Raw genomic sequence first — 24,934 nt, forward strand, 5'->3', positions numbered from 1 at the left:
TTTAAAAACTTTTATTGATATTCTTACAAAGTTTAATGTTTACAAGGGTAAGATTAAAAATCTATCTGGAACACTTATTTTTCTTTCTTTTTTAAGTTTTTATTTATTTACTTTTAGAGAGAGAGGAAGGGAGGGAGAAAGAGAGGGAGAAAATGTGTGGTTGCCTCTTGCGTGCCTCTAACTGGGGACCTGGCCCGCAACCCAGGTATGTGCCCTGACTGGGAATCGAACCCGTGACCCTCTGGTTCACAGGCTGGCGCTCAGTCCACTGAGACACAACAGCCAGGGCTGGAACACTTATTTCTTTAATGTCAAAAAATGAGCAAGCTGATGATATACCTACAGAAAAACTTTAACATTAGTTAATGCAATATTTTTAAAACATGACATCCTAAAGATCATTACAGGTTTTGTGACACATAACTTAGAACTATAAAAACATTACGTTCATATATACTTCACATTTCACACAGTCAATCCAAATATTGATAAATAAGTTATAAAATAGAAAAAATCTTTCCTGAGAAACTGACGTCAAAGGACTGTATTATCAGCACCGTGAAACAAACAATATTTAGGCAGATCCATGATTATGAAGTATAAATAGATTTCCTTGCAGCCAACTTAATTTGGCCAGCCTCTTGCTTTCCCATGTAGTGCTCCATTCCAGTACCAAGAGCCTGCCTCTAGTTTACCACTCTCTCCCCCCCTTTGCCCTACTTTGATTAACTGCCATGTTCAGTCCTTTACCTTCATTAGCCATTAATTGCCTTCCACCTCAGACACTAATCTTTCAACCCTTGGCAGTAGTTATCTGAATGGTCCTGATAATATCTAAACTTTAGTAAAATTTCAGGGACTTTTATAGCACAAATTAAAGTAAATATAACAAAAACTACAAATGCATTATGATTCAAATATATATTCAGCAAACATACAAGTTTATGTATATCCTAGCTATATCATTTATCATTTACCCAAGGGCACCTATTAAATTGTATCTAGGTTCTATGGAACGTAAAGGAAGAGGATATAGTTACTATTGTTGCTGAAATAAACGATTTAGTTGGAAGAATCTAGGCACAAGGGCCTACATTGCTGTTGAAGGTGCAGGAAAAATAAATGTTCTGCACTGATACAGGGAGACCGTGTACAGGGCAAGACTAAGGCAGGTCTGGCTGTAGGCCATGGACAATGTGCTAAGAGGGCCTTCAGAGCTGATGAGAGAGACTACAGGCAAAAAAAAAAAATTATTTTTCTATGGTTGAACAGTTTTTAAGGCAAAATACTGAAAATAAATTCTCTACAACAGAGTGACATTTAGATTATTTCCTCATGAAACATGCTGCCACCTGGTGGAAAGAGAAAAATTAGTGTCTATAAGGCAAGAATTCAAAATAGATCAAAGTATCTTAGTTTTATTTAATCATCTTGAACAGATGCTAGAGACAAAGTACCCTCTAAAATAAGTGACTTTTTAGTTTTCTCCTAGAACTGGGAAACATGAGACAACTAGAATGCTGTTTAACTTTCTTGTCAGTTGCTAACAACGCTATGGATATTACAGGTGTCCATTTGCCAAAGCTAATAATAACCAATATTTATGAAATACTTACTTTAGGACCAATCAGTATTCTAAATGATTTACATAGGTGTTCATTATTTCTGAGAAAAAATTTAAAATCTATATAAAAATAAGGAAATTAATTTTAATTTTAAATTTTCTTCTATTGGCTTTCAACAAAGTGTTTGTAGGATGAAGGTATACCTGTAAGATTAGCAGAATGATTAAGGATGGGATTCTAGAACCAGACTGTCTAGGTTCAAACCCCAGTGCTACACTTATGTTGTGTTGCTTTGGACCCACTGCTTAACTTTCCTTTCAACTGAATATAATAATGGTGCCTACCTTAAAGAATCGTTGGGAAGATGAACGTAACAATGAAAACAGTGCTTGCCATGTTAGGTTTCATTGTCATGAATATTTGAGTGTGGTGACATGTGAGGAACAAAAGATGGTACAGATGCTAAATGTGAATGTGCCCTGAAACACTGTAGGCTAAAGGAGAAAAACAGTGATCAGTGCTCTTCAGTGAATTAAAATGAATTTTTTTTTAGAATTAAAAAAATAATCTCACCTGAGGACATGGTTATTGATTTTAGAGAAAGGGGAAGGAATGGAGGGAGAGGATGAGAAACATTGATTGGTTGCTTCTGATATGCACCCTGACTGGGAACAGAACCTGCAACCCAGGCATGTGCCCTGATGAGGAATCAAATGTGCAACATTTTGGTTTACAGGATGTCGCTTCAACCAAGCTGAGCCACACTGGCCAGGGCTAAAATTTTGATTACAGAAAACTAAACATTAAATAAGTCAGTCAGCAACGCATACTGCATTCAGTGAACCCTAAAGAATAAAAAATATTGAGCTAAGACTTAAAACATTATGCAAAAACATAGGAAAGTCTTGGGAAAAGAACATTAGACTAGAATTCAAGATTGGGCATATACAAAACTCCTTCAAATTCTGTGACTTTAAAATGTTCTGATTTTATTTGATTTAGCTTCAGTGGGAGAAGACTCATACATATATCATTCAATACAGTAGCTTTCAAACTGTTTTTTCATGGAAATCCTACAAGGACCACCTCTTGGGGATGAGGTACAAAGCAAAGAGAGCCCAGTGGAGGGAGAACCATTTTCACCTCCTCCCCCTTCATTTCCCAAGGCCTTCCCAATTCCAAAGCAGAGCTGTTCTGTTTTTCTTTGTCTCATACCAAGTTTCCTGTGTTCCATTAAAAAAAAAAAAAAAGAGGGTCATTGCTAAATCTACTGATTTGAAAAGCACAGCTCATTTTGTTAGAATGTTGTACTGATATGCCAAGGTTGTGGGTTTGATCCCTCATCAGGGCACATACAAGATCAACCAATATAAATCACCCATGGACATGGACAACAGAGTGGGGATTGACTATAGGAGAGGGGAGAGGACAGGGGAGAACAATGGGGGAAAATGGGACAACAGTAACAGAAAAACAATTTTTAAAAAAGCAGCAGCAAAACTGTTCTTAGGAGCATTTGAGAGCTTGCTTCCTGGCATATCAGCTTAGCTCCAATAAACTCATAAAAAATTTTTTTAAAAAAGGAATCAATCAAAGTATAAATAAGTGGTAACAAATTGATGTTTCTCTCTCTCAAAAAATTAAAAACAAAAGAAAAAAGGTAAACGGATCTCACATTCTTCAAAAAGCTTCAAGTTAGAAATTATTTTGGATGTCTAGGGTTATTGTGGAAAGCATTTAGTATTTGTGATTATTTTCATCCTTTGTGTCCTTCCTGCCCTTTACAAAAATTAACATCACCAGTAAATAGTTATTAAGAAGGAAAGGAGGTGGCCTAAACAAATCTTGATCAATTTTACCAGAGAAATAAATGGGGGAAGAAGCCAGACAATTAGATTAGGAAGGTTTGAGAGCTAATAGTATTTAAAAATTTCCTGTCCTTTTCAGTCAGAGATAACACACAGATATGTTTAATTCCTCAGTAATTTAGTTCTTTCATTAAATAAGCATTTACTGAGTATGTGATTTGTACCAGGCACAGCATATACTCAAGTAAATATAAAATATCTTTAACCTCAAAGATATGGTACCGGATAGATGTAAATCCAAAACTGAAACATAGCATGGAAACTTGCATGACAGCTGTTTAGAGGGGTAATGTGGCATGACTACTTGAGGGGAAAACTGTCGAGAAAGTCCCATGATTGAGGGCCTGAAGAATAATTAAGCTCCCACTCATTTATTAGGAAAATTAAGGGGTGAAAGAGCATTCTGGATAGAGAGGCAGATTTTAAGCTCAGTTATGTTAGAAGATAGGGACAGACAGACATGTGATGTCAGAGAGGTGGCTCACTAGACATCAAAGAACCATGAAAAGGTAGGAAGCAGGTGGGGGACAAAATTCAGAGGATAGTTTAGAGGATGAATTATAAGGAAACAAAGTTGACAATAGAGCAGCAAGGGGTCTAGAATAATCATCCAGGTAAGAAATAAAGGCATGATAAATCAAAGCAGTGGCAACCAGTATGGAAAGTAAAGATCAAACTTGGTATCTACTTTGGAGAAATTAGCAGAATTTATTAAGTAGGGTAAGCACGGTAGGGTATTAAGGACTCCACTTTTGGCTTAAGTGACTGAGATGGAAGGGTATGCCGTGAATTGAGATAAATAGAAAAGGAAGAAATCAAGTTTCAAGGATGGAATGAAGAGTTTATTTTAATTCTAATGCTAATGTCATATACACATGGGAAAGTCTTGGTAGTTGGTGATCTATATAATATATAATTGTGCACCTATGAATACACACTACAGATAAATAAGCAAGTGTGTGTGTGATATGCACGTATCAACATGATTTTCTTCAGTAACGTTTAGCTATATTGGTTTAAAAATGGAGGAGATGAATGTAATTTTCTAAGTTAGTTTCCTTTGGCTTATCCTTAAAGTTCCCTAGGATAATAGCTAAGTAAGGGTGGAGAAGCTGATGCTAGTCAGCAAAATCTTCCAAGTGTCCTCAAGCCTGGTAAGGTCAGGTCAGATTTCCAGTGAAAAGTCCTGTGATACTCTTAACCCGGACAACATAGCCCAAGGCAAGTAAGATGTGTTCCCGTTGCAAATTAAGCCTGTAGATTTTCAAGTACTGGAACAGGACACAAGTCTTAGCAAGGGGCCTTGAAATTGGTCATTTCAGTTACTAAACTCTTATCAAGTCATGTGTTTTTCTTAGACACAGAACTCCATCTATCTGATGTCAGTTCAGATGACTTGGCAGGTTTCTGCAATCTGTTTTAGGGTTAGCTGGCTGGATTTTCATTTTGGCTCTATCTTTTGAACTTTAAGAGTTAAGCCGGGAATTTCCACCCCTGACTTTTCAAGTTTTAAGATATTTTTAATCACTAGGCTTTTGCCTCAATTTTTGATGTTTATATATTTTTCTGGTTTCACATAAATTTCCAATCTTAATTTTAAGTAAAATTGATGAATATAGGAAAAAAATAACCCATCAAATGGCTAAAAGACTGAGGAGAATATGTGACGAAGTGACAAATGTTTGGGAAATCACAAATTTAACCATTATTCACATTGCAATTGCCTTTAGGTCCTGGAGGAAATATAATATTTAAGTTTTGGCAATGTACAAACCCAAGGAAATAAAATGTTCATATAGAGAAAACAGGGAAAGAATTATAGAAGTAAATACATCATTTTGGGGGGATAATTTCTGCTGCAGTTATCTAAGCCTGAGTCTAAAAAAAATCTTTCAAACCACAAAGACCCCAGGCAACAACTGGAGGGAGCTCCTGATCAAAGGAGTCGCCAATCATTGAGATTTCCAAAAATTTCATAGATTTTTAAAATGCTTAGGGCAAAGAAGGTTCAGGACAAAATCCCACCTACATGTTAACAAGGAGGACCAAAGCATAACCTGACTGAAGACTGATGGAAGAGGAGCAAATCTAAATTAAATAAATGAACCACCCAAACATTTGTTATCTACTGTGTGGAAGAAAAACTGTGCTAGGTGTTGGGGATACAGAGATGAAAAGATAGTTTTCAAGAAATTTTGCCCTTATGGTGAGCTAACATGAAAAACAAATGTCGTCACAGAGTACTAAGATAAATTCATGCCCAGGATGATACAGGAATGAATACAGAGAAAAGAGAATATAAATTCTGATTGTGTGTGTGAGATGGGTGGCGGTGGAGGCAGGCGGGGAGGGGGTACCACGTGTGAGTCCAAGAGGAGGCACCAGACTTGACTATCCTTGAAGGAACGAGTAGGAAGGAAGCATTTCAAGTACAGAAAACACTTTCTGTGGAGAGGTCAAGAGCGCCACCCAGCTGATGGCTCTCAGTTTAATATGCAGAGCATATTGTGGGGAGCTGGTAGGTAGAGAGACTTGTATTCTGAGCAGAGGAGTTTGATTCTGAAGCTGTGGAGAAACATGACATGATTTAATAAAACTGGGGTGTGATGACATTCAATTTTCATTTTTAGAAATAACTCACAGGCAACAGTGTAGACAATTAAAAAAAAAAGACAGGGAGTCTAATCAGGAAAGATATTTAACAGGTAGAAACAATAAGACAAGTGGAAATGATACATGTTGACTGAAAAAAATGACTGTAAAGGGTTCAAGGAAAGGGGATGCTCTAGAATGTAGGATATTGAAGATTTGAAGACCAGAGAAGGACTATCAGTTCAGTCTGCATGTTGTAAACTGGGAGGGTCCAAGGACCACTTACACAGAGATGTCCAGGCAGCAATGGTCAGTGTGGAGTTGAACACACAACCTAAGAAGGGTATCTGAAGTCATGGATTTTGGTGATACTTTTATAACATGAAAGAAAGAGCTGAAAAGAGGCCTGGGAAGGTTAGAGAGGCACAAAGAAAGAGGAGAAAATGGTATCATGGAGCTAAGGAAAAAGAAAGTTTATAAAATAGTAGTTAAAAGTGTCAAATATCCCCAAGGGATTGTTTAAGGTAAGAACAGAAAAAAAGAAAAGCATTTGTTACGTGAGGCAATAAGGAGGTCTAGGGTGACCTTGGCCATGGTAGAGGAAGTTACCAAGATGAGAAAAAGAATGAGGAAATGGATATAGAGCTTACTACAAGCTAGAAGAGAACAAATCCAGAACTAGGAACAATAGGTTTCTATTTTTAAGACAGTTGAACGTGATTATGTAATTATACGTTGAGAGCTAAGAATCGGTAGAAAAGGAGAGGATGAAGAGGATGAGAAGGTTTGAAGAAGTCATGTCTCTGAGAAGATAGGAAACGACTCTGCCAGATCCTTCATGTGCTATGCCCCTCAGAGTGAACCCATGAGCAGCAGCATCAACATCAACTAGAGAGCTGGTTTCAAACGCAGACTCTCAAACTACGCCTCAGACCTACCGAATCATAACTGCATTTTAACAGGATTCCTAGGTGATTTGAATGCACATTCACGTTTGAAAAGGACTGCTCTAAAGACAACCTTTTGGAAAAAAAATTTTATGGTATACTCTGAGCTTAAAAACAAAGTAGTTTCAACATCTTGCACTGAACCTATGTGTCACCATGAAGAAAATAAGCAAAACAGAAGAGACACCAATCCCTCAGATGTTATGTGTTCCCCACCCCTAATTCCGTTTTTTTTTTTTTAGGGGGTGGGGGAATGGCTAAATCATACTTTGAAATCTCTGAGTTACATAAACATCAACAAATTTCCTAACAGAGGGTTCTCAATAACTAATACCATTGTAAATTCTGTTTTTTAAAAGGGAGCGGGGGTACCATCCAGCTCCTCCTAAACTTGTTTGACTATGCATAAGTGATCATTTTAATTAACACTCCTCAAAGGAGAAACTAACCTTCAGTACTGCTATTCTCTGCTGTGTAGTAAATATAAATGGGAATGGATGGGGAATGAAACCCATTGATTTCAGTCCTCTAGGGAAAATGGGGATAACTTATGTAAAAGAACTTCGACAATGCAGCATACAAATATATGACAGCATTATTATTTCAGGTACTTGACATGTTTTAATCACTTGAAAATATTTCCGAAAGAAATTTTCCTCTTATGAGATACTCTTCTAAATGTTGATACCACACGTGTGCAATACAGATCACTGGATTCCAGCGACAGGGGAAGGATACCAACTTCTTAGTCTGTCACAGGATGGATCATAGGGGTCAGTTCTTCCTGAACCCTGCAGAGTAGTACTAAACAAAGTTGTGGTTCTGGAATTAACTGCCAGAGATGAGTAGCTGAGGGCTGTGAACTTGAGGGGGAGCCAGGGCAGTTTATCAGGCAGATGTGCTATCTTGTGTTCTCAGTGACCTTCAACCTGAACTTGAAAGTGGAAGTCAAAATTAATAAAAAGTAAGATCTGCGGGGTAGCTCAGTTGGTTACAGCATCACCCCAATACACCAAGGTTGCGGGTTCAATCCCTAATCAGGACACATACAAGAATCAACCAATTAATGCATAAATAAGTGGAATAATCAATGTCTCTTCCTCTTCCTCCCTCTCCTCCTAAAAATCAATAAATAAAAATTTTTAAAAATTACTGCTGGTCACACAGTCGATTCTTATTTGCTTATCAGCAAAATCTTTAGTAAGACAGAGGTCAAAACAATTTTTTGTCAGCTAGAGGAAAAAGAGCCTAAACCTCATTTTTCTAATATAAAATAAGATGACACTATAAATGTTCTTGCACATTCAGCATACATTATTACTTGAACGACAAGCAACTAAACATAGGTTTTATACTCCCTGCATGTTATGCACTATGTGTATAGCATCCAAATATTATGTTTAAAAAATCAGTAGTAATGGGAATTGAAATTGTAAAGAATGAGTTCTGATCTCCTATTACTATGAAAACACCATACATACAAGAATATTTTGGTTGAAACTGGCTTTTTAATTTCATTGACATTTAGAAGATGAATACTAGAGTATACTTCTACTATCACATTTATGGATAGATTTCCTCAATGAGTTACAGAAAGGATAAATGATAATAGCACGTTTGGAGCCATCCCAAGTTGTATAAAAATGATTAAAATCCATTTCATAGAAAAAATGAATTTCCTTATTATAACTTGTAACTTGGAAATTATAACTTACAGTTTGAAAACAAATATACTTAAACATAACACTAATGTACGATATCAGTTTGCAAATACAGAGGTTTTATAATGCACAGAGTTCTTGTGAGTATATAATGTTTTTATGTGTACGTAAGTGTATGTACGTGGTATTATTATATATGATTTTATAAACATAAAACTATGTCTATCTATATATTAAATAGGTCTAGTCTCAGAAAGTCTTACCTCTAAATAATATCTAGTTTAAGCAGACTAGGTTATCGTTTTATTTTATTTTTATGCTCTTCAGAAAATTTTTTAAAGAAGACTTTAAAGGTAGAGTTTTGGGTGCCATTTTAAATTTAAGATCCCTGTTAAAAATCAGCAGCATAGCCCTGGCTTGGTGGCTTGGTTGGGTGGATCATCATCCTGTACACCAAAAAGATTACAAGTTCAATTCCCAGTTAGGGTACATGCCTGAGTTGTGGGTAATCCCTGGTTAGGTCACATATGAGAGGCCAATGATCAATGCTTCTCTCTCTCCCTTTCTTTTGCTCTAAAAATCAATTTAAAAAATATCCGCAGGTAAGGGGGAAAAAAAAGATCAGCATCATAAATTCAGAGGCTACAGTTAAAGGGAAATAGAAAGTTCAAGACATTCTAACCACAGCAGTGCTGAAAGGTGGTATGATGGGTGCCTGAAGTAAAACAGAGAAGCTCAATATGTATTGTTTAGGAATGTAATGAACTTGGATCCAGGTGGCAACTTCATCAGGAAGACACTGAAACAGCTGAGGATACACACCGCAGAATTCAAAAGTCAGAGAAAGCCCATGAAATAGAAGCGGTGTCGTTTCATAACAGTACTTTGCAGTCTTCAGTCTCTTCCCAAGGTTGTCATTGAAATGAAGCATTTTAAAGATCAAAATTATATACCATCCCATCCACAACTAAACGAACAGAGGATTCATATACTATGCTGAGTTGTTAGTGCTTTGCTTCATTGATTTTAATTGTATCACATGTATAGTTCAATGTTTCTCAGTCTTGATAGTTCTGACATTTTAGGTCAGATCACTCTTTGTTGTGGAAAGCTATTCTGTAGATTTTTCTCTAACACCACTCTGACCCTTCTCGCCATCAACATCCTTCCTGAATTAAATCATTAAACTGAGTAAATCTGTAGATTCAGATATTAAAAGTAAACTGAATATTTCCAGCAACAACTCAACTAATGCTGGAAAAAGGGTGCTACTGTATGTTGCAAATTATCCAATCTCTTACAGGGAAATACAAGTTAGACTTCCTGGTCTCTACTTGCATTATAGTAACTGGATCCTGGTTAAAATATAAAAACAGATTACAGCACAATAGCGAAAGGAAATGGGTCTAGTTCTAAACAGAAAGGGATCATCATTGTACCAGTTAGGTTTAACCTTAATGAATAATCATGTAGTTTTAAATTTCTAAAAAGAATCCTTAGATGGTCCATAATCAGGACACTGGCATTTGAATACATCATTCTATCTTTTAACATAATTATTTTAAAATAATTTACATTTAGGACTTCCGGCCAAGATGAAGGCCTAGACAGACACGATGTCTCTCCCTCCACAAGTAAGAAGGAATACAATTACCTCAAACAAGAGACAACCAGAAGTTACAGAAAATAGAGCTGCATGGAAGTCCAACAAAGATATAAAGAAGAAATACTCATCCAGATAAATAGGAGGGGCAGAGAGGATGCGGTGTGGTGGCAACAGGAATGACGGCAGTGGCACGCCAGTGGAAAGTGCAGTCACATGTTTGAAAAAGTCAGGAGGGACACCTGGGGAGTACTCCCAGCTCCAGACCAGACCACCCAGCTCACGGTCCCAGCGCCAGGGAAAATAAAGCCTCATTGCTTTTAACTGTGCAAACCAGTGGGGGTTGGGGCAGAGGAAGAAATTGCCGGTCTCTCAGTAGAGTCCGCTTGTTTAAAGGGCCCCATGGGCCTAGAACATCTGCAAACCCACCCACCCTGGGAACAATGGCCAGGGCAACAGCTCGAGAGATGCCCGTCCCATACAAAGTGGGAGAAGTACCTGGAAAAGGGATGAGTGCTGAGCGAGCGGAACTGTTCCCTCTCACACCCCTCCCCCACATACAGCGCCACAACGTGGTGAAACAGGTCAGCCTGTACTGACAAATCCCTAAGGTTCCGCCCCTTACAATGTAAGAGGAGCGACAGCACTGCCTAAAATACAGAGAAAAACAAACACAGGAGCCTGTCAAGATGAGGAGACAGAGAAGTATGGCCCAAAAGGCGGATCGGATAAAGGTTCCAGTGGGAGAACTAAGCAACGAGGAGACAGCCAACCTAACAAATGAGGAGACAGCCAACCTAACAGAGTTCAAAACACTGGTGATAAAGATGCTCACAGGCTTGACATATATGCATAAGTATGGCAAACGTATAAGGGAAGAAGTGAAGGCTATGCTAAGTGAAACGAAGGAAAATTCACACAAAACCAATGGCGAAGGGAAAGAAAATGGGGTTCAAATCAATAATTTGGAACATAAGGAAGAAAAAGTCAACCAGTACAGAATGAAAATTCAAGAATTGAAAAAAATGAGGAGAGGCTTAGGAACCTCTGAGACTACTTTAAACATGCGAACATCCGAATCATAGGGGTACCAGAAGGAGAAAAGGAAGAGGAAGAAATTAAAAACTTATGAGAGAAAATAATGAAGGAAAACTTCCTAAATTTGGTGAAGGAAATAGACATACAAGTCCAGAAAGCACAGAGTCCCTAACAAGCTAGACCCAAAAAGGACCACACCAAGACACATCATAATTAAAATGTCAAAGGTTCAAGATAAAGAGAGAATCTTAAAAGCAGCAAGAGAAAAGCAGAGAGTTATCTACAAAGGGGTGCCTATAAGACTGTCAGCTGATTTCTCAAAAGAAACTCTGCAGGCAAGAAGGGACTGGCAAGAAGTATTCAAGGTGATGAAAAGCAAGGACTTACAAACAAGATTAGTCTATCCAGCAAAGCTATCATTTAGAATAGAAGGGCAGATGAAGTGCTTCCCAGACAAGGTAAAGCTAAAGGAGCTAATCATCGCCAAGCCATTATTATATGAAATGTCAAAGGGCCTTACTTAAGAAAAAGTAGATCAAAATCATGAACATTAAAATGATAACAAACTCACAACTATCAACAACTGAATCTAAAAAATAAAAACAAAATCCAACTAAGCAAACCACAATAGGAACAGAATCATAGATATGGGAATCATTTGGAGGGTTATCAGCTGGGAGGGGGGAGGGGGATAAATGGGGAAATGGTGCAGGGGTTAAGGAGCATTACTGGTTGGTACAAAATAGACAGGGGAAAGTTAATAATAATAATAATAGGAAAGGGTGAAGCCAAAAAACTTATTTGTACGACCCACAGACATGAACTAAGGGGGGTGGTGTTGGTGGAGGAAAGGGGGGTACTTGGCAGAGGGGAGCAAAGGGAAAGAAAATTGGGGCTACCATAACAACATAATCAATAAAATATACTTAAAAAAGAATTTACATTTTAAAATGCCATTTAAGAGGGTTGTTATTTGTTTTTTGTTTTTTTAAATACAGCAGTTGGCCAACTTTTTTTCTGTACAGAAGAACCAAGGACTGGCTATAGATTGATAATTCTCAATATATTATACAAAATGAGGACAATGACTTTCTGTGAGTTGTCCAAACACCAACCACCACCCTCACTAGATGACTAAGTTAAGTCACTAGGATACCTTCCTCGTTCTTTAAACTCCTCACATGATCAGCTCTCCTACAGGAGGAGGGTCGTCCTCCAAGTTTAAGCAGTAAGCTGAGGATAAATTCCTGTCTAAGCACATAGCCCAAGTTTCTACTGTGCAAATTGCCTCTCCCATGGAGAATGGCATAATTAGGCAAATCTAAGTCCTCAGAAAGCAAACGCATAAGGTATAGCACTTAAGAATAAATTTTCATAAAATTCCTATTTTCTGCAACCCCAAATCTAAATCACTAACTAATCAAGAATCTATGAACCCTGTAAAACTAACATTTATCTCTTACATTTCATCACAACTCCTCTTTTGAATTAATTCTAGCAAGCTAACTCTTGCTTAAATCCCAGAGACGATATGTTGTAATTTTACTGAGCTATATAGTTTCCCACTAAGGTGCTGGGTTTCCTGCCACAGAAACTGGTGCTGAGTGACTATCACAATGCAGATTCCTGATAAAGGGTACCTTAGTTGTCCTTCTGCCTCCTTCCTGAAGGAGAAAGAATATCTTTTGTTAGTCTTCCCTGATCTGCCCCCACAAAAAACTAAGTGCTGTGTTCCATCATTAATTGCTGAATAAAATAAAAAGGGTACTATTCAGACAACACCAATAATATTAAGGAATTATTGCTAATAATGGCATTGCAGTTGTTTTTTTAAAAAATTACTATCAAAATATTTATAGGTAATATATTTCTGGAAGTTGCTTAAAAAAACAGGGAACATAATAAAACAAAATTGTCAAAATGGTGATAACTTCCAAAGCCAAATGGTGCAATACGGATTTATTTTTTTAAATGGTGATGCTATTTAAATTAATTTAAAATAGCAGTTTCTTCAATCTTATTATGAGCCCACCAAAATGCTTTTAAAAGGTGATATACAAAAATGAACCAATGAGTAAATGTGCACTGTACAAATACTCTTTACATAATGATGTATCTAAGTATATAAATGCATCATTAAAGTGCAAAACATCTAATGTTTAGCCCATTTTTAAAGTTCTTCTCTTAGTTATTTTGCTAAATGTAGAACTCATCTTCCAACCAGGTCTAATTCCATACAGACTAGTTGTCTTTTTTTCATTTCAGAGGTCTTTATTACAGATACTAGTTGTTAGTTGGATATTCGGTTTGCAAGTATTTTTTCCCAGTCTGTAGGCTATCTTTCTACCCCTCTTACCAGGACCATTCAAAGGTGTCTGAAGGCTAATTTATCAATTTTTCTTTTTATGGATCATGCTTTCTGTGACAAGCAAGCTTAGTGCCAGATTCTGCAGATTTTCTCGTTTGTTTCCCAAAAGATAAATAGGAGTTAGTTTTTGTATAAAGTGTGATAGGTTCCTTTTTATGTATTTATTTTGTCTACGGATATTCAATTGCTAGAGCACCATTTGTATAAGCAGATATCTTCCTCCATGAATTGCTTGTGTACCTTTTGTTAAAAATTGGTTGGACATATTTGGGTGGGTCTATTTGTGGATTTATTCTGTTCCACTGATACACACATTTATCCCTTCACTGATATCACAGTCTCAATGACTATAGCTGCACAAGACTTGAAATCAAATAAAGTGCTCTTTCTGCTTTATTCTTCTTTTTCAAAGTTGTTTTAGCTATTCTAGTTCCTCAGTCTTCCAATATATTTTATACTAACACTGTTAGATAGCTATAAAAACGTACTGGATTTTGTTTGCTAGAAATTGGGTTAAACCTGTGTTTCAATTTACAAAGTGACATCTTTACTAGGTTGAGTATTCCAAACAATGAACATAGTATGTCTATTCATTTATTTAGATCTTAATTTTTCATCAATGTTTTGTAGTTTTCAGCATACATGTCCTGTGCATGTTATTTTTAGATAGGTATTTCATTTTCTTTTTCTGTGACTATAGATGGCATTGTATTTAAAATTTTGATGTTCATTGTTAATATACAGAAATATTTTATATACAGGGTGGGGCAAAAGTAGTTTCACAGTTGGTTCATATGGAAATAAAATAATTAATAGTGCAAGAATAAACTTTCGCATACTCACAACTGTAAACCTACTTTTGCCCCACCCTGTATGTCTTGTATCGTGTAACCTTGCTGAACTCACTTTTTCACGTGTGTGTGCGTGTGTGTATGTATGTGTTTGAATTCCTTGGGATTTCCTACAGACATCATGTCATACACAAACAGGAATAGTTTTCTTTCTTTCTTTCTGAATTGGGTGTCTTTAGTTCCTTTACTTGCTTTACTGCACTGGCTAGGACTTCCACCAAAATGTTAAGTAATGGTAAGAGCACACATTCTTGCCTTGTTTCTGATCTAAAGGATAAATCCTTAAGTATAATGTCAGTTGTAGGTTTACTGCAGATGCTCTTTAACAAGCTGAGGAAGACCTCCTCACTTTTTTATTTTTTTAAGAATTTTAAAACAGGTGGGTACTGAATTTTGTCAAATACTTCTTCTGCACTGACTGCTATTATGTTGTTTTTCCTATTTACCCTGTTAAAATGGTGGATTATACTGTCTGGCTTTTGAACATTGAACCAGCCTTGCATGCCTGGAACAAATTCCATTTGGCCATGATGTATATGTTTTATGTACATGTATACTATTACATATATTGTTAAAATTTCATTTGCTGATATTTTGTTGAGAATTTCTGTTTACATATTAAGTAAGAGTTATCAGTCTGTACTTTTCCAGTTTTTTAAAAATTTTTTCTTTGGTTTTGGTGTCAGGGTAATATTAGCTTCATAAAATAAATAAGGAAATGTGCATCTCTACTACTTTCTGAAAAAGATAGTGTGGTGAAATTCTCCAGTTAAACTATCTGGCCCTAGAGATTTCTTTTCAGGAAAATTTAAAATTATGAATTCCATTTTCTTAATAGTTTAGGGCTATTCAAGTAATCTGTTTCATACTAGGTGAGTCATGGTAGTTTGTATTTTTTGTCTATTTCATCTAATGTATAATTTATGTATTATTCCTTTCATTTCTGCAGGATCTGTAGTTACATCTTGTTTTGTTCCTGATATTGGTGCTATGTGCCTTCTTTCTGTTTCTTTGTCAGTTTTGACAGAAATCTGTCAATTTCACTGAGCTTTAAAAAAACTAGCCTTTCTTGTTTATTTTCTTTGTTTTTGTTTTCAATTTCACCAATTTCTGCTCTTATCTTTACTACTTCCTTTCTTGTATTTAATTTAGGGTTCTTTTTTAAGTCCTCACCTGAGGATACATTTATTAATTTTAGAGAGAAAAGGAAAGGGGGTTGGGGAAAGGGGGAAAGAGGGAAAGAGAGAGAGAGAGAGAGAGAGAGAGAGAGAGAGAGAGAGAGAGAGAAACACTGATTGGTTGCCTTCCATAAGAAGTCCAACTGGGTCATCCGGGCCAGGGCTTCTTCTTTTTTTTTTTTTTTTTAATTAAAAAATGTATTGATTTGAGAGGAGAGAGAAGGGGCGGGGAGAGAGCGAGCGAGAGAGTGAGAGAGCGAGAGAGAGAGAAAGAGAGGAGAAACATCGATGTGTTGTTCCACGTATGTATGCATTCATTGGTTGCTTCTTGTATGTGCCCTGACTGAAGACTAAACCTACAACCTTGGTGTATCAGGATGACACTCTAACAAACTGGGCTACCCAGTCAGGGCCTTGCTTTGGGTTATTGGCGTAGGAGCTAAGATTATTGATTTGAGACTTTTCCTCTTTCTAATGTATGCATTTAATGCTATAAATTTCCCTCTCTCTGCATTACCTGCTTCCCACAAATTTTGTTATGTTGTATTTTCATTTACATTCAATTCAATGTATTTTAAAATTTCCTTTGAGACTTCCCTTGACACACATATTATTTTGTAGTATACTGTCTAGCTTTCCAAGTCTCTGGATTTTTCTAATGGTCTGTTATTGATAACTGGAACCAATAGAACTGAAAGAAGAAACAGACAGATCCATAATTATAGCTGGAGACTGATTTCTAGTTTAATTCCGGTGGTTCTATTGTTTTCTTTTTTGGCTTCACACATCTTTCAGCTCTGTTTGGTTTATGGTATTTCCTAAATGTACACTAAGAACCACAGCAGACATTATAGTTTAGCTCAGACTGTCAAACATAATTTATAAGATTTATTTTTGCTGGTTCTAGCATTCTGGGCTTAAAGTTCTTTTCTTTGAGCTCTTCAAAAATGTTGTGCTATTTACTTCTGGCCTATGTGGTTTCTAATGACAAATTTGCTGTCATTCAATATGGTAAGGTGTTGCTTCAAGGTATTTACTTTGTCTTTAGCTTTCAGAGATTTGACTCTGAATAAAAGTATGTCTTGGTGTGGATTTGCTTGGGTTTACCTGGCTTGGATTTAGCTTAGCTTCTTGAATCTGTAGGTTTCTATCTTCTGACACATTTGGGAATATTTCAGTCATTATTTCTTTGAGTTCTTTCTAAGGGTCATCATCTTTCTTCTCTCTCTCTAAAATTCTGATAACACAATGTTAGAGCTTTTGTTATTGTCCCACAGGTCTCTGAGACACTGTTAATTTTTTTCCATCTATTTTCTCTGTAATTTAGACTGAGTAGTTTCTATTGTTCCATCACCCAATTCACGACTTTTCTCAACTGTCTTCTTCATTCTGCTGATCTCATCTATCCACTGAGTTCTTTTAATTTGTTTACTATATTTTCAGTTCTAAAATTTCTATCTGGTTCTTCTTTTTACCTTGCATTTCTTTGGCTGAGACCATTTTTCATGTGTTTAAAGTATGTTCATAATTTTTTGTTGAGGCAGTTTTGTCATGATTGTCTAAAATCTTTGTCAGATAATTCTAACATCTGTCATCTTGCTGTTAGCATCTACTGAAATTTCTTTTTTCATTCAGTTTGAGATATTCCTGGTTTTAGGTACTAAGGGTGACTTTACTGAAACCATGACATTTTGGATACTGTTTTATAAGACTGTGGGTCTTATTTAAATCTATGCTTTACCTGGCTTCCTTTGACACTGTTCCCACAAGGAAATGATAGTGTAGAAGAACCTCATTACAGTCAACCTACTGTGAAAGCAGAGCTCAATTTTTTTTTTTTCTGTGATGTTTGTCTGTAGCAGAATGGTTATTTTCCAAAAGCTTTCTGTCTTGCCAGGCTATGACTTGCTTGGTCCTTTAGCTACAGAAAAAGCCTCCTCCCACACCCCTGCTATGCACCTATTAGCCTTTCTAGATTGTTAGCTTCTCTAGCACCCAATCTGAGGTATATTGAGGCAAAAAGAAAACCAAGGGAAATCATTGCTGTGTCACTTCTCAGGTCCCAAGGTCTCCAGCTGGTGACCTTTATTCCCTCCATCACGCAAGAGTCTTCTTGTAATTGTTTTATATAGTATGTTTATAGAGCTCTGTACTTAGCAGGTACAAGAGAAAGTTAGTCTGCTCCATCTTCCCAGATGTAAAGTCTTTGGTTATTATATTCATGTTCAATAAGTTCCTAAGTCATGCAAAGAGATTGACCCTTTTTGTATCATAGAATGGTCTTCCACCTTCTTAAAATACATTATCATAAAATATTTTTAGCTTTTAGGTAAAATCTAATGAATGATTATATTTTGTAATGCTCATTTACGAATCCTTTAAAAATAAAATTTTAAAAATTATTTCTTAAATCCTTGGCTTCTGAGGCAAATTAATTTACATGATTAAATAAAATGCTCTTTTCTCATGGGTATGAGGAATTCCTGCCTAGATCAAATTTAAACAATTTTTTTTATTATTAGCCACAGATACAGAAGGTTTGTAATACGTTCTGCCAAAACATTAGTGAAATAACCAGGTTTCCACCAGTATCTGAAAGTAGAGCGTTCCTATGAAATTTTTTCTAACCTGAAATGGCATAAACCTTACACCACTTTGCTTTTATAAAAAACCTACATTAGTACAGTAAAAGCAAAGTGGTATATCACAAACTTTTGAGAGTGGGGGTTACCTGTATTTCATTTAAATGACAACAGTAATTTGTTACTTGCAAATAAACACATACAGTTACTGGTTAAGAGTAAGAAAATGAACATAAAGGCATTAGAGACAGAACTAGAAGTTGAGGATTACTTTCCAATAGTTGATGCCTTGTTATCTGACTTCATAGTATGGTATTTTATTAAAATGCAGACAATTTTGTCTGTATGGTTCACAAAATCAACAAGAAAATCGACTGTGAATAATCAATAACAATATGTTTCAGATGTCTTGAAACCGTACATCATGTTGGCCATTATGGTTTCAAATATAACACCTGTAATAAAGGAGTTCCTCTCTGAAGCAGGCAGGTTTACATGTTTATTGTAAGTTGAACAAAGAGATGGAACAGTTTTCTCTGTGGGTTTGCTGTATGAAGTAAACCACTGCTCTTGTATGGTATCATGTTGAAATTATTGGCAATAACAATAAATAACTACTTGGTGCCTTAAGGACAATCACAGAGCATCTCATCAAGTATAGATAAGTATAGTATCTTACCTAAAAAAGAATTCTTCAGTGAAAACCAATGCTGTTCAATTACTATAGTCAATTTTTGGGTTCAAGGGTTAATTAGAAGAGCTCCAAGTATCATTTTTAATAAATATTTACTCACTGTTTACTATGTCAAAGGCATAGTGCTATCTGCTGCCTATGATCTCATCCTCTTCTTTCCTTAGAATAATGAGATTCTTCAATCACTTGTTTTCCAGAATCCCTGCCCGCAGATGCTCTTAAGATTCTTACCCAGAAGGTAGAACTATGGCATTATTCTAGGCAAACTACTATTTTTCAGCCTCATTTCTGTTTTTTCTTTAAAAAAAAAGAATATAGCAATTTACCTACTTTATAGAGGATTAAGTATCTACTCACCTATGTATGGTATATTAATATCATATTCAAACACATCCAGTATAAAGAACATATTTTCAGGGAACTTCCAACAGTTCAAGTTGATTAATGGAAATAATAGAGATAATTGCAAATTTTATCCATTAAAGATGGAAGAGCCCTGGCTGGCGTGGCTCAATGGATTGAGCACTGGCCTGCAAACCAAAGGGTCACTGGTTCGATTCCCAGTCAGGGCACATGCCTGGGTTTCAGGCCAGGTCCCCAGTTGGGGGCGTGCAAGAGACAACCATACATTAATGTTTCTCTCCCTCTCCTTCTCCCTCCCTTCCCCTCTCTTTAAAAACAACCAAAAAAATAAAATCTTAAAAAAAAAAAAGGCAGAATTCCCATGCTTTGCATAATATTACATGGCAATAATATAATACTTTACCTATTTAATCAGAAGTGCCAATAAAGAAGTTACAAATGTTCAGTGTCTTGAAAAATTTCTAACCTTCATTAGTGTCCTTTTTTTCCCTCTCATGCAACATAAAAAATATTTTAGGGAAAATGTATACAAAAATGTGTTAAGAGCATTTTGGCTTCAAGAGAAGGCTCAGAATATAATTTAAGAGTCTGATATAAGATAAATGTTACAAGGCATTTTTAATTATCAGTAATTAAAAAGCTTACGGAAGATATAATGATAAATGAATATTAAAAGTATATAAAACAATCCTATCAAGAAGATGATAAACATTTAAAAGGGTCTCTTATTTACCTCTTCTACATTTGAAGCAGTCTTAGCAGAGGTTTCCATGAAGATAAGTCCATGTTCTCGTGCAAAAGCCTCACCTTCTTCCTTTTTTACTTCTCTTCTAGATTCTAAATCGCTAAACATAGTAAAGAAAGATCCGTTTTATTAAGTAACACAGAACAAATAGAGGCATCTGTAGAAAATATACCAAGAGATTCAAAGTTGTACTGACCATTCTTTCAATTATTTTTTAACATGTAACAGTCAATTGCATTATGCTGGGTATTATGAGGGTCGAAGTGTTTAGAACACATTGCTTAGTTTCAAAGAACAATCCAACAGAAGATTGTGAATTACACTCTTACAATGCCAAAACTAGGAGAAACCTAAAGGGAACATATAGCCTTTGAGTATTGTAAATTCCCAAAGAAGGAACCATTTTACTCAAAGTAGTAATTTGAGAGGGCAGAATTACACTAGTTTCCTCATCCTTCAGCCAGACTGAATTTCTATGAATGCGATTAAAAAACAAGTCACACAATTCTCAGAGGCTAAAGGAAACTACTTAATAAAATTCAAAATACTAAAGAACTATATTAGATTATTAATCTTAGTTGGTTTAATTCCCAGTAATAATTAAAACAAACAAAAACCTTGTTAATAGGAAAAAAGGAAGAGAAACAAAACTTTAAGCTAGAAAACAAAAGCATGATATATTCATTTTTACATTGGAACTGTTATTAGTAAGGTATTAGGGGGCAGTAACAGTCTCCTTCAAGTGTTTTATTGTAAAAATTTAAAAACTTTACTAAGAAAATATTTTATGCACACTGAATAGGATGGAGAATAAAAGAATAGCCATGTACTTCCATCTAGACTTGAGACATATTATTTCGACAACTTTGTCAGTATTTGTTGAGAAATAAAATCGGTAGTTACACAGCTGAATTGCCTCCTGCGCTTGTCCCTGATCTCATTCATTCTCATGGTGCTTTTATATTTACATTCATGTTTATTAGCTATAAAGATGTAGCTACTGTTCTATAACTTTTTAATTTTGGTCAATATTATGTTTTTCAGATTTATCTATATAATATATGTATATCTAGTTTCTTAATATTTCCTGCTCTATTATATTCTATTGAACAAGTGCAATATTTTATTTTTCTTTTTAACAGATGCAATATTTTAAATTCTCCATCAACATAGTTATTTACAATTTCATTTAATTCACTTGACAGATCAGGAGACTGAGGCACAAAAAGGTTTGTAAAGCATCCAACATCGCAATCTAGGAAGAACTGGTAGAGGGATTGCATCCAGACCACTGTGCTATACTGTATCATTATAACATTTTTTAATGATTATATTTCCTGACAATCGATTATATTGAAGAATCTTTGTCAAATTAGGAAAAATACAAAGGAAAAAACTACCCATATTTCACTTTCCACAGGTAATTTAGTATCTTGGTGAATATAATTCTATATTACTCATTTTGTTTTTCCCTACCAGAATATACTCATAGCTACTATTCATTGTAATTTGCTTTTTTTCTTTTACTAAATCATGGGCCATTTTTCCATGTCATTTTTACAGTCTTTTACAATATTATTTTTACTGAGTGCACAGTAAAGATTGGTAGTATTTTACAGAAATCTAAATGATACAAATTAGGAATAATACAAACAAAACAAGGATGTTAGTCTTATCCACCTAACTAAAATAATATCAATGTTTTAACTTTACAAAATTCATCAAAAATTTCATGATTTCCAAGGTTGCTGAATGGATAAGCTACCAATTATGTTTACAAAGTTGTCATATCAGTCATTATCAGTCACTGTTGTTTCTGTGATTGAAACTTCCGTGAGTAATCCTGATGACTGTTTTATAACCTTCACAGTAGTTATACTTTAGAAATATTTTATGATTTATTAAATGCCACCTATGCATTCATTCAGTGGAACAAGTACTGAAAATAGATTCCTAAAAATCTAAAATGTTGGAAAGAAAGTTTGATATAAAATACTATAAAGGGAACAGTAAGAGTATGCCATACTGGTAATTTAGGTAACTGTGCTTAAGACAGTAGTGGTAAGATTAAAAACATAAATAAACAGGCAACCTAAGTTTGCAAATGTTAAAGTAGGCAAGGATAATTTATCCAACTATAATCTGAGGGCCTCCTGTGAGTCAAGCTCCTTCCTGGATTTGGGGACAGACCACTCAACAAAATTGACAAAAATCTACCCCTACCCCCCAACCCCCGACTCACGGAGCTTACACTCTAGTAGGAATTAAAAAGGTGGGGGGTGGGGGGCAGTGCTGGGGGGAATGGCTTTGGCCAGTGTGGCTCAGCTGGTTGGAGTGTTGTCCCATAACCCAAAGGTTGTGGGTTGGAATCTCAGTCTGGGCATATGCCTAGGATGTAGTTTTGATCCCCAGTCTGGGTGCCTATGGGAGGCAACCCAAATAATGTTTCTCTCTCCCTTCCTCTCTCTAAAAGCAATGGAAAAATGTCCTTGGGTGAGGATAAAAATAAAAAAATAAATAAAAATAAATAAATATATAAATAATAAAATGGGGAAGGGCGTCCTCCTGGAATTCAGACCCTTTATCTAACAAGCATTAAGGAAAAATTAGCTTTGAATTACACAAAATCTTCAAGAAAATACCTTTCTTTTAACTATTCTTTCTTTCATTTTATACATATGGCATATTTTATTTAAACAATCTGTAATATGGGGGGATAGTTAATGTTATTCCCAGTTTTCCACTACTAGTAACTGATTATGTTTTTATCTTTGAAAAAGGGGTAAGAACTTGGACATTTGAGGGACTGATCAAAGAAAAGAAAGCAACACTTTACTATATTCATGATTTTTCTGTTATCACACTCATTTGGTCATTTCCTCAGTTTTCCAGGCATGAAATAATATTATTGTCTTTGACTTGTCATCTCCATTAACCCTATTTAAATTGTTTTCATTACTGCAATCTTTCTTTCCTAAACAATTCTCGTACTATGCTCCCCCTTTTGTTAAAGTTTGTATAATAATCCTTTAAAATATTAAAAACTTTCATCTTTGTAGATTTTGCTTCCTATTATATAATCAATTTAAAATGCCATAATAAGAAAAATCTGTGTTATCTGTCACTATGACTAGGTCAGCACCCTTCTCAAGTCCCTTCACAGGCTCCCCACTGCTTAATGCATCTAATTCAAAAATTGCTTATTCCCTGTTTCCATGTCTACCCTAATTCACCTCATTTAATAATAATCACCTCATTTATCTCTGTTCATTCCCATTCACTCTTTGCATTCCATATATTCTTCTTCCTTTTCTTCTGGCTTCTTCCTTAAAATGACTCTCCACAGCTACTATGCCCCTAATTATAAGGACTACCGATCCACAGTTATTAGAAACACCTCTTGTATATACTATACTTTGCTTTTCCTTTTCACATCGAGACTATAAGCTCCACGCAGGCAGCAACCAAACCTAAGCCACCAGTAAGTTGCCACCCATTGTGTTTGAGACACAAGGAAAACACTGGAGATAAAGATATGAAAATTCTCTTTCTTCTCCAAGTATTCTCTTATTATTTCACACATCACCATTGAATGGTAGTATTAATACTTCCATATAACAAAGATTAAAACTTCCTTCCAATAGCCTTAAACTTAAATAATTTAGTAAAGTGATTTAAATGAGGAAAGGATAAGCTTGAAAGCCAAAATACACATATAGTTACAAAGTAATCAAAAGTTAGCCTGTTACAATGAAAGTACTGCTTAAATATTTTCTCTTAAAAGCAAGTCTAGATTTCTATTAATACAATACTTTCTAAAATTAAATCTATACAGTATGTTATTTACTATTTTATTTTTTTACAGCATAAGTGACATAAAATAAATTATATATTTAATATAAAGTTTGATGAATTTGATATTTGTCTACATGTGAACCCATCAGTCTCCCTAATGTTTCCTCATACTCCATTGTAATACATTGTTTCCTCCCCCTGTACCCAGGCAACTGATAATGATCTGCTATTGGCCACTATAGATTAGTCTGCATTGTCTAGGATCTTATATAAATGGGAACACACACAGTTTCTTTTGTCTGTTTTTCACTCAGCATAATCATTTTGAGATTCATCCACTTTGTTTTATATACCAATAGGTCATTCCTCTTTATTCCTGCATGGTATTCATTGTATGGCTGTACCACAATTTATTCATTTACCAGTTAGTTAAAATGTGGGCTGTTTCCAGTTTGGGGTTGTTACAAATAAAGCTGCTATGAAAACTTGTGTATAATTTTTTGTGTGGACATATAAAGCACTCTTATCTTGGGTAAATACCTAGGAGTGAAATGGCTAGGTGGCATGGCAGATGCATGTTTACTTTCTAAAGGAACTACCCAACTGTTTTTACAAAGTTGTATCCTTTTATTATATTTCCTTCCACTGTATTAGTTTCAGTTCCTCTACATTCTTGTTAATCTTTTTCTTTTCAGCCATTTCTATGATCCAATTCCACTTAATTTTCATATATGGTGTGAGGTAAGGGTCGAGGTTCATTTCTTTTGCGCATGGCTGTTCAACTGTTCCAACATCATTTGATAAGGAGATTAGCCTTTCCCCCGCTGAACTGCCTTGGCACCTTTGTCAAAAAAGTAAATTGATCATATATGTATGGATGGATCTACTTCTCAACTTCTCACTCCATTCCACTGATTTATGTCTATGTATGCCATTATCACACTAAACTGATTATAGCATAATAAATCTTGAAATCAGTGTTAGTGAAACCAATGAATCCTCCGATTTTGTACTTCCATATAAATTTTAAAATCAGCTTACTCAATTTCTACCTCCTAAAAAAAGTCTGATGAATTCTGATAGG

At 35.5% G+C, this 24,934-nt stretch overlaps 1 protein-coding gene across 1 annotated transcript in view; it reads right to left on the minus strand.

Annotated features, from left to right (window-relative positions):
* RAB2A (RAB2A, member RAS oncogene family) overlaps positions 1–24,934 on the minus strand; it is a 97,323-nt gene that overhangs the window by 6,589 nt on the left and 65,800 nt on the right. Inside the window, 1 exon segment of the mRNA XM_090283656.1 lies at positions 20,044–20,155. Within this exon segment, the coding sequence (XP_090139782.1) occupies positions 20,044–20,155 (112 nt within the window).

This window comes from Furipterus horrens, unplaced genomic scaffold (assembly GCF_987537825.1).
Source record: "Furipterus horrens unplaced genomic scaffold, mFurHor1.1.pri manual_scaffold_7, whole genome shotgun sequence".
In the NCBI taxonomy this organism is placed as follows: domain Eukaryota; kingdom Metazoa; phylum Chordata; class Mammalia; order Chiroptera; family Furipteridae; genus Furipterus; species Furipterus horrens.